This window comes from Gavialis gangeticus, unplaced genomic scaffold (genome assembly GCF_001723915.1).
Source record: "Gavialis gangeticus isolate Ggan-Ray unplaced genomic scaffold, GavGan_comp1, whole genome shotgun sequence".
NCBI lineage: Eukaryota > Metazoa > Chordata > Crocodylia > Gavialidae > Gavialis > Gavialis gangeticus.
The window spans coordinates 6,545,116-6,556,297 of NW_017729018.1; the positions used below are offsets into that span (position 1 = coordinate 6,545,116).

At 38.6% G+C, this 11,182-nt stretch overlaps 1 protein-coding gene across 2 annotated transcripts in view; it reads right to left on the reverse strand.

Annotated features, from left to right (window-relative positions):
- Nucleotides 1-11,182, reverse strand: part of AP3D1 (adaptor related protein complex 3 delta 1 subunit) — an 89,539-nt gene that overhangs the window by 46,778 nt on the left and 31,579 nt on the right. For both annotated transcript variants that reach the window (XR_002096631.1, XM_019513320.1), the window contains exons 2-8: nucleotides 9,504-9,599; nucleotides 8,835-8,915; nucleotides 7,776-7,856; nucleotides 5,636-5,743; nucleotides 4,385-4,514; nucleotides 2,939-3,078; nucleotides 2,578-2,651 (exon numbers count right to left, since the gene is read on the reverse strand). Coding sequence is in view for 1 of the 2 variants with exons in the window: in XM_019513320.1 (XP_019368865.1) it covers nucleotides 2,578-2,651; nucleotides 2,939-3,078; nucleotides 4,385-4,514; nucleotides 5,636-5,743; nucleotides 7,776-7,856; nucleotides 8,835-8,915; nucleotides 9,504-9,599 (710 nt within the window). In the remaining variant the exon portion in view is untranslated. The remainder of the gene's footprint in view (nucleotides 1-2,577; nucleotides 2,652-2,938; nucleotides 3,079-4,384; nucleotides 4,515-5,635; nucleotides 5,744-7,775; nucleotides 7,857-8,834; nucleotides 8,916-9,503; nucleotides 9,600-11,182) is intronic.

Sequence of the window (11,182 nt, forward strand, 5' to 3'; positions counted from 1 at the left end):
TGTTCAACTACTCTCATGGTTAGGAAATTCTCATGGGTGAGGCTTGACTAGTGCTGAACGGAGTGGAAGAATCGCTTCCCATGACTTGCATATAATGCTCCTGTTAATATATCCAAGTCTGCGATTAGCTTCTTGGTTTTTTTTTTTTAAAGCAACCATACTACATTGCTAACTCATTCAGGATGAGACAACTATGCCCTGGCCCCTTCTCTGCAGTGCTGCAGCCAACCCAAACCGCTCCACACTTCATATTTGTGTATTTGATGTTCTCTCCTAAGCCTAGTACTTTGCACTTTTTCTTACTGAAATGTCAACCAATGTATTTCATTTTTCTAATTTAAAATCAAGGTCACTTTGACTTTTCCTCCTGCCTTCTGAAGTACCTCCTAGTCCACTTAGTTGGTGCTACCTACAAATTTAATAAGTGTACATTCAGTCCCAGACTCCAAATCATTAAGAAAGATTTTGAGTAGTATAGACCCAAGACAGCCCTTTGAGGAGCCTCTCTTGATACCTCCTCCCAGCAAGACACTGAGCTGTTGAGAACTACTCTGAGCACAATTACCCAACCAATTATGCACATGAATTCAATTAAATGACACTAGACTAGGAAACGCCATGATTGATAAGATGGGAACCAACCAGACTTTAGGTTACAGTCCTCACAAATAATTAAATGAGTAACTAGTGTGGGAGCAGGGTGAGGAGGTGAGAGGGAGAGGGGTGCAGATATACATACTGTCCATCTCGTTGCTTTTCTTGGAGAAGTACTAAATTTGTATATTTGCCAGTGCTGCAATGAACTGAACCCTCTTTAGGTATTTGGATGCAAGCCCGCTGGCTGTTCGAGAGAAAGATGGGTTACAGCAGACATTTTCTTTCCTTAGCCTACACTTAGTAAAAACTGGGCTTCTCTTCTAGCAGCATCAACTGTGAAGACTACAGTAGTTTTCGATTAAAGTTATTAACCACATGTAAGAGAGTAACAGCAAGTGAATTAGCCATCAAGAGAAAGGGCCTGACCACACTCGAAAAATTTAAACTCGAGTTAATCAACTGGGAATTAATTTGAGTCATCTCATTTATACACACCAGTCTGGATATTCCAGACATACCTGTGGTTTACCCACAGTTCGCCTGAAGCCTATGGTATAGGTATACCTGCTTAATTAGCAACTGCAAGGCAAATTTGATGCAAATGCATTCCAAAGCAACTCTGAGATTCTGGGGACTGAATAAGGGCCTGGTTTACATAGACTGACCCACCCCCTGGGGACAAAGTCCACCCAAGGGACAGACTGTGACAGCCCTCCTCTCTTGGGTAGAAGTACAAGGACCACCTAGAGAGCCAGGCCAAGCCAGAAAGCCAGCAACACTGGCAAAGATGAATCACTGCAAAATATCACTACAGCAACTATCACTTGGGGACTGGTATACAATGCTCGAAACTAAAGTCAAATCTGGAATACTCCTGAGGGAAGATGACAACAGCAACATCACCTGTCCTCACGAGGGAAGAATCTGCTTAGGATTCAACAGTCTTTATATACAAAAAGATACAGGTCAGAACCTCCAACCCCAGCAAGGATGAAATTTGGGTCTCTGTGCAATTATTCTGGCAAAGTCCTATCTCCATCATGTTATTAACTAACACTGTGTTAGTAACTAGTATGCCTTTAATTGCATAGTTATTGAATCAGTTAACTGTTATATTTCTGTTCAGGAGCAGACCTGGAGACTTGAGTGGACATAAAATGGTTTGAGCAGTTCTCTGTCCCCAGTCATGGAAAATATTGAGCATATACACAACAGCTTGCCTGACCCATCTTTCTTCTCAACAGGGAGAGTCTGCTCCTCATGCGTATGTGAATCTTAACTGATTTGTTTCCTATGACTGGGGTTCCTAGAGTTAAGGACTTCTTTCCTAAAGCAGCCACTTTTTTGGACACCAATTTAAGAACTCTCATAGGCCAAAGCAGAGGGGACTGCAATGGGAGCTTAATGACAACGAGACATCCTCAGCTTCCTTTGTCCAGCCTGTTAATGTTTTATTATTAGACACCAGCTGGGGAAAACATTAAAGTCAAATCTGACAAAACTGTCACGAAACTTTTCCAGCCTGGGCACAAGATACATTCATCTGCCTTGCAATAAAGATTTTAGGAGTATAAAACACAAAGTTTACTTATATGACCAAAAAAAGCTATGAACCATGGGAACATGAGTGAAAAGAAAGGCTGAATGCTGTGTATATGCCTTTTATAATCTAGAGTTTTCCTGTACACTCAAAAGTAACCTCCAGCTTCAGGCAAAGAAGGAACAAAGTTTTACAAACATTAAAATTCACCTTTTGTTCATTCACACGTTGGCTAAAGTCCTACATTTCCAATGACCTGAAGATATTTTAAACAGATATTTAGTTTCATTAGAACTTTTCAAAAAAGACCTGCTCGAGTGTCATTTTAATTTGAACCAAGACTTCCAGATGCAAAAACACAAGCTCTGTAAGTGCTAGTAAAATAGCTTCTGAGCTATATGAACTAAGGAGAAGAAAACAATATCTTTTTTTAAACTTACCTATGTATGAGATTGGTCAGTGGCTCAATCAGCTTTTTTCCCAGTCTAGGTTCTAATGGAGTAAGAGCACCAAACTATTTGGAGATTAAAACAAGAAGGGAAAATTAAGTTACCAGTGCATTTTCAGCAGAGTAAGACAGGAGCTATTATACTTTGTGTTGTAACTGATAAGAAATCTACATTAAGGAAGATGTGTTTCCCATTGGCTCTCATCTTCCCTCCCATTATAGAAATGTCTGCTTCTCATCCTTTTATTCAGATGTACATGTAATTATGGCTCTAAGTGATAGCTTTTTTTCACACCCACACTGCCGTTAATTAGAATCCAGCCCTGAAAACACAGAAGAACTAAGATACTTGCCAATTTTATAATTTTAATGAGGACCCAATTATTGGTTGATGATGTCATCAACTTAAAAAAGAGCGGAGCGAGGGAAAGGTAATTCTTGGGATTGCGTCTGGCCAGCTCACAAATAACATTTACTGCAGCGGACTGTACACCTGGGAAACAGAAGTAGGAGAGAAGGAGATCCAATCAGTAAACTGATTGCCATTTGCTTTCCAGACTCAGCCCCCAAACAAGAACAGCTTTACACTAGTATGGGGCTGTGGTTACTGCTGTGCCTCATTTCCAAAGACTCTAATTCTCTGGAATGAACTGAGCTTCTGGTATTTTAAGATAGATCTGTATGGATGTTTTAAAGCCGAAAAAGTGGTACAAACTTGTTTATGACAGACAGGTGTCTGGTTTTCTGCTTGGTTCCTACTTTAGAAGTACCAGGAACACAATTCCCCATCTTCCCTGGTCTGAGGATTTCTTGGAATGGAAGGAGCAAGAAAGATGCTGCACCATTAGTACTCCCACCTAAAAGCTCCAATAATGCCTTCCTTTCTCTAGAGTGTTTCTTATTCATTTAAAATTAAACATTAGCTATAAAACAGTCCGACTAAAATCCTTTCCTTCTCAGTTGCTCAAATCTCACTTGCCTGTTTCTCAGTTCAGACTCTTTGCAGTTTTCTAATGCAAGACACAAGTAAACATATTTTTGAAAAGCCTCATAATAAAGCATTATGGCAGATTTTCCCTCTCTTTGGATGTTACTTTTAACATTACTAGCAGCTTTCTTACATCTCATTGTAAGGTGGGTTTTACACAGTTTGTCAAACAAGTTACTGAATCTGCTTTCATTCTCCTTCTAACTCAACTTTATTGAAATTTGCTGGTTTGCACACAAGGTGGAACTTTTTAAATAGACAAACCACAGTTTAATTCAGCAAGGAAAGAGAGCCATCCTAACTATGTGTTTTGGAAAGACTATAGGAAAATTAATATTTACGGCCAGCAACTGCAAGTTTTCCATTCCACAGCTTTTAAGCTGCACTATATGTGACACAATAAGGATGAATTCAAGAGGTAGTTTAGGCCTCAACATTTAGAATTAAATATACAAAAAGAGAGATTTCTGTTGAGCTATGTGAATTTTTTTTAACTATATTTTATCCCTCAAAATAGCAACCCAATCACTACAATTTCGTGCTAGCGAATAAACATCAAAAATGTAAATTCTTCAGAGTCTTTTCATTAACCAAGCAAATAAATGATAGAGCATAACACTCAGCAAGTATAAATACTTTTTCTGCATTAAGATTAAATCCACTATTTCAGTTTCAGTAATTTTGGCTTGGTTCAAAAACAATCAGCTCTGCAGTCACCATCCTTTACTTCCTATAAACTGACATGAACCAACAACATACATGTTCCTTTTAAACGATTTTAAACAAAAAGAATGTATCAAAATTCACCAACCAGGATCTGGATCCTCCAGTTTCTCTTTAAGGCGAGGGAATGCAGGACGGAGGGACTCTGGGTATTTCAAAAACACTTTGTACATGATTAACACTGCCTTCTTCCTGATATAAGGCTTCGTGTGAGACATCTGTTGGAGAAGCAATTGCGATCAGACTCCTAGCATGTTCATATTCCCACATGTTCCTTCTGTGGTTGATGTTTTCACATCAACACCTACAAAACTTGGTTCTGCAGGGCCTCTTTCTGCAAGCTGCTTTTAAGGCTTTTACCATTTAAAGAGAACAAAGTATTGTCACACAAGTTAAAAACAAATAATGAAAGCAGTCCCTTTAAGCTGATCAAGGAGATGCAGTTTACAGGAGACCAGCATTCAAGGATCAACAACAAAAGTCCCCACTCTGAATGTATGGTGAAGGTCTGCCTCTAGGCTGTCATTCACCTTGTAGAATACGAAGACTTCAATTACTATCTTTCAGTCAAGCACACTGCATCAATTAGTGACCGCAGTGAAATGACTGAGAACAGGGGAATAAAATATCCCAGAGAAAAATCTGGTTAAATTGACATTTTCATTAAATACATGGATAACATCTTCACCATTATGTTGATAATATTTAAAAGATGTATAAAAGCCAGAATTCATTTATATGTATTACTTTACCCTATATGACTGGTTTGGGTCAGAATATAATTGCATCTTGGTTCTGCAAACCCATCTAAATCATCTAAGTGCCGACAAGACTTCAAAGGGCACACACAGTAAAAGGAGAAAAGTACCAAAAAAATCCCCATTTATGTCAGAGAACACATCCTGAAGCAGAAACATCATCCGTTAGATTCAAGACTGTTTTCCTCCTGAAAAACTAATCTGATCATTGTAAGGTGACAGAAGTGATGTGGAAAGCCGTATTACCAGGTCCAACATAGTAATGTCAGCACAATTCATGCTTAAAAAAATTGCATCATGTACTTGATTCACATGGGAAATAGTCCCATTTTGAAAATGTTTTAAACTGAACTCAGGGAGCACAATTAGTTTGTTGATTTGGGACTTGGACTGCCAGAGATTTATGTAAATTATAGCAGTACAGCTCTCAAACCCCAGAAGTATTAAAATGAAAATTACGACCGTTTCAGGCATTGTAGTCCTACATTCTATTGGGAACAGTAAATTTATAAAACAGTGTAAAACACAGTCTAGGCCCCAAGAAATCCAGAAATAGGGAGCTAGTTTCTGTCTCAACTCACCAGAGTCATGATGTCATTTGCCAAGTCCCTGGCAAGATCTGGAGTAACAAAACAGGACAAGCCAGTCAGTGCAACTCCAGTATCATACTGGTTAGGGCTACTCAGATCCTAAAAAAGGAGAGAGAGGCTCAAAAACTTCTGATTTATTCAAAGGTAATTTAAGATTAAGAGGTATGAACATCTAAAATAGGGCACTTGTATTCATTTAACACATACCAACCAGGAGTTTCATTTTACTGGGATATTTGTGCCAAGTATTTACTCTACTGCAAAAATGTCACCCAAGCCCTCCTTGCTTCTCCCTTGAATCAAAATACAGTTAGCCACTAGTTTAAAACAGACTACAGTCTGCATAAACAACCAATGCAAAGAAGATTGAAATAAAAGTATTTAGAAATATCACACTCTTGTGGCACTTCAGAAGTGGCATATGCCTCTGGAAAAATGGGAGTTTTCATGAATATTCAAGATCTTAAAAAGCAGAGATGAAATCTAGACTGTACTGAAGTTACAACAGGGGTTTTAATCACTGACTTCACTGGGGAAGAGGCTTCGACTACTCTTCGAGACTGTATCTTGCCTTAACCTTCCTGTGAAGGTTGTGAATAAAAGTCACAAAAGTTTTTGTTAAATACAGTTTTGTCTTCTCAGTAAAGACAAGCTACCAACTAAGCTGTAGAAAACATTCTCTCTAATTTTCTCTGTATTTTGTTTGAATTCAATGTATATCGTCTTTCAGATATTTCCAAGCTGTTAGATGGTTGTTTAATAATATAGTTCTGTCAATTTACTCCATACAAAGGTGATAAACACAAAACAATCTTGGAAAAGGCAGTATTGCAGGATCAACCTTTAATTACAGTAATTAGGGAACAGAAAGTGTTAATAAACATGGATAAAGTTTTGCTATATGAACTTGCAGGTTGAATGTTCAAGTTTTCCATGTCTAATGATGGTCTGGGTTTGAAGTGTCAAACACACTTAAATCTTCAGGACAGCATGACATTTGCATCTCATTTTACTACCCTTTTGCAGGTGGAAAAAAAAGATTAGGCTCTCTAATGAGAATAGGAAATCCACCTTTTGAATAAGTGAAAGCTCTAGAATTTGTTCTGAATTGAATGTGCTGTGGGAGGTGATGGTTCCTTCTTAAGTACACAGTTGCTAGGTCAATGAAGCATGCAAGAGCCTAAAGAAAGATGCTTTTAGTGCCCAAGCATCCAGAAAAAAAAAAAAAGGGAACAGCCTGATAATGCAAGCTGTGATTATATTTAAAAATACAGTAGAGTTTCTACAGCAAATAACTTAAATGTCTCACTATTAAAAAGGAAGCATTTGCCAGACCAGAGCATAGTTTCAAATAAAATAAAAAGACAAGAGCCCTGGGTTTGTAAATTAGAGATTTAATACAACCATACTTTGTAGATTCTCTGAAGCAAGTAAAAGCCACGTTCAGCCATTTGTATGACATAGCAGTGTAGATTAGGACCTGATCAATTTGCCCAATCACTTAAAATAATCAGCCATTTTAAAAGTATATTAAAAAGTAAAAGTAGCATTGGTTTAAGTTTTCAGCAGGTAGATAAGGAAACATGGAACTGCATTAACCAGGAAAGGAATGCGAGTGACAAAATTTAGTGCTGTGTCAACTGAAAGGTAACAGAACAAACTTGAATAGATGAGTACAAAAAAGTAACTGATGCACATGGCTGCTTTTTCACTTGAAAAAACCCCCAAGTAATTACGCAAGTGACAGTCAAAAATTTGATCTGATAGTACTAGAAGAAACACAAATCCAAACAGCAGATTTACTGTAGTCAGGGTCCTCACCCAAATTCCTTCCCTGTACTAAGATATTCCAACTACTCAGTAATCTTGTGACATTGTCCAAGATTGGGATTGTTGCAAACTTGTGGCCTTCAGCAGTCCAAAGGCTGAGCATAGCAAAGGCATAGATAGCTGGACAAAAACAGCAGCAAAATCTTTGGAGAACAGCAGTCAAGTTTTTTGATCGCAGACTGCGGTATCAAACTGGACTAGGCTCATAAAGAACTCAGGTTCTGTGTTAGCTTAGAGGCGTGGAGATAATTTAAATACCTTGGAGAAACAGAAAGAAATTCAGACTGAAGTAGCAGCTTACCTTGCGGATCTGATTGGTTGTCAGCATAATTACATCAGTCCCTTCATGAAAGCACTGAGAGGCAGCTAGGTAACCAATTCTCTACACAGAGAAGAAAAGCAGAGGGAAGTCAGTCATGTATGCACATCAGCTTTCCACAGTGTTTTCAGATGATCAAGTGGTAGCTCTGATAATACACCAATACAAAAAGGATGAGTAATTATGCCAACAGAATGTTTGTCTACCAAGGAATGAAATAACCTACTTGAGACAGTACTTAGCCCTTGCACCAACTCCTTGTTTGGTCTTGAACAAGTGGCTTCACTAGGTACAAAAAGGATGCAATATTTAGCTCCTTCCAAAGAGTCTTAAAGCCACTGATACAATAAACTAAGATGACAATTAGTGCCAATTTCACTAGAAGGACCAACAGTTTAATGGGACAAGGAGACTGATGCCCCCCCTTCCCCACAAAGGAAGAGAAGGCTCATCAAGGGGGTAGAAAAATATTGCATTTTTGTGGAATGACGACAGAACATTTTAGGGCTGCCAGAATTCATGAGCATTTGCAAATAGTAAACTGATTCTTAGGGAAAGGTCCCCTTAGCTACTCAGTTATGCAGCAAATTATATTTAGATCTTGCCTCATGCCAGACAGAATGATAGGGGTTTTTGGGAGCAGGGGACCCATGTTCTGGACTCTCATGCATTAACTTCTAACCAAAACTAAAGGCCTCTCATGGTTTTCTTAAGATGCCCAGTCCCCCTTCAACAAAGCATCTGTGACAGAGCAAGGACAAACACCCAAGTAAAACAATCCAAAACCAAAAAGAAAATACAACAGCAGAGAAGACGTTAGCAGCAGTCTTTAAAAAAACCCCACACTTGGTTGCAATAAAACAAGAACAGACCCTGCATAAGTGGTAGAAAGTAATGCTGATAGGTCCTGGATGACTCGTGCAATCAAATGTAGGATAACTTTAATTGGTAAATCCTATCTATATACAGCTGTCAGGACATCCATAACAGAGCAACAGAAACAGTTTGGCTTTAATAGTCTTCAATTCACAGCCAACTTACTTTAAATGTAAACTTTGATGCACTCATCACTTCAATTATATTGAAAGCAGCCCAACTGATGTCATAGCCCAGCATCTGTAACTGTTAGAAAAGAAGGCAAAGCATCATTCTTTCAAAATGCAAGACCCTATACTACCAAGAAATGAAATGAAACCTGAAAACACAGTATTGTAGAAATGAGAAGTCATAACTAATTTCACCTTCTCCCATCCCCACAAAATGAAAAAGGCCTAAAGTTCCAAGGCAAAATCCCTTTTAAAATCAAGCAAGTTCAAGAGTATTAAAGCAGTTTCAGGTGCTATACTTGCTACTTTGTGCTTTTTAAACCATTCTTTTCCCAGAAATATATCCCCTCCTCCAAAACTGCCTGAAATGGCTGCACAGAAAAAATTTAAAAGTAGAAAGGACTATTAAACAGTCAAAAAAGATCTATCTAACATTTCAGGTACAGCTACCTTAAGGGCTGCAAGAAACTACAGTAGATAAATATTTTTCAACAGGTATTTCAACTGATGTCTCAGGTGCTTTCAGAACATACTATGATTAAATTATCATTAACATTAGTAAAACTAAGTAAATGAAGATATAATTCAGGCAGGCAGTAGCTAGAAGTTAGCAAAGGAGTAAAATGAAAGGTACTGGTACATTTTGCCCCAGCAAGGCACTTACATATGTAAGTTTGCAGACAGCATTCGCTTTCACTGCAATGTTATCCTGCTTCAGCTCCTGCTTGATCTCATCGATGCACTGGGAGATGTACTTTGCCTGAGGGAAAAGAAGTGACATCCTGTTATTTGGGACTACTTCATTTTGCATTCTTCCATTACTTTAGCAGGATCCTACCTTAACTTGTTTGCTTATTTGTAATCTGTAGCCAACTGGACAAATATTTACTGCTGGAAAAAAAAAAATCATTAAACCCAGTGGGGGCCAAACTTTTTGGCAGGTGTGCTATAAGGGGAGCCCTGCACTGAGTACCAGTAATCCCCTTCCCAATCTGTTGCTCAGCTTTCTGCTCCTTGCTCGATTATCCCCAGCCAAGTCCCCTGCTCCCTCCCCTTTCCCTGCTGCACTGCACACGTTGAGGCTGAGTGCGCTACTTGTGGAGTTGGAGTGCATACTACGGGTTAGCCACCTTTCCATTAAACAAACCAATATGCTAAAGATTACAATGAAAAATATGGTGAAATAGGTCTAATAACATGTTTCAATTCCTGCTAAGCCAGTCAGCTGCACCCAGAGCCATCCTGTTCTTAAAATGTGTTAAACAAGAATGAAAGTCGGACTAGATGATCTGCTCAGGTCCCTTCCGACCCTAGAAACTATGAAACTATGAAATGAAGGTTTTACATTTTTTAATCCATCCATCCAGTTGGCTCTTCTTCCTCTTTACCCATTTATATTTGTTCTACCACAAACATGCACATAGACTTTGATTTAGAAGTAGAACCCGTAGCTGGAGCAGTTGGTGCTATAATTTGGATATGTTACTCACATCCTTGCTTATACGAAGATAAGCTCTTACTGATTAAAACTTAGGTTGTTTCTAATATTTAAAGCAGAAAGAACAATCTTCTTTAGAAGATGACAGATGCACCACGTTATTCACAACTGAAAATAAACTAACAGATTGAGAAACCTGGTCAGAAATAGCTGAATTATCTAATTTGAACGTGTAATTCTGCCTGGATGTTTCTCTTACTATCGGGAGTAGCAACATTAGATATGGAAATCCAATACTCTGACATTACTTAACATCTCTCCCCCCAACACACACCCCCTTTTTTTTTTAAACAATGAATGACTGTATTATCTTGACTGTTTCTTGGCCTCTTAGGTTGTGCCAGAGCAATACTCATGCTACAAGTCATGGGATATAGACATTAGACACTGAAGCACAGAAGTTTTCTTCTTTATTAAGTGACAGAACAAGTAAAGATACACACTTGTAGCACAGGAATATTGTCACTGGCTCAACACCCTTCTCAACATAAGAAGAAATGAGAATCCAAACTTTATATTACAGGAAGAGAAAAAATGGAAGTTAATTGCTTCTGATTCTAGTCAGCAATAAGCCTCACAGCTTTGCAGCTTATGGCCAATGGCTACTGTACAATGAGAAGTTGGGGGAGAATGAAAATAAATTTCATCTCCCTCCCACACATCCCCATTGGGATGGGGGGGGGCGGGGGGAAGAGCAACGTATAATACACTTCAATAAAAGTGCCCTATACCTAAGCCAAAGGTTTAAAACACATGCAGTAATCTAAAATGCATTTCTCATTTTCCCAAAATGTGCAGCAGTGCAGCCCACTTCCCCCACCCGCAAGAACCTGGAACCCCCAGGA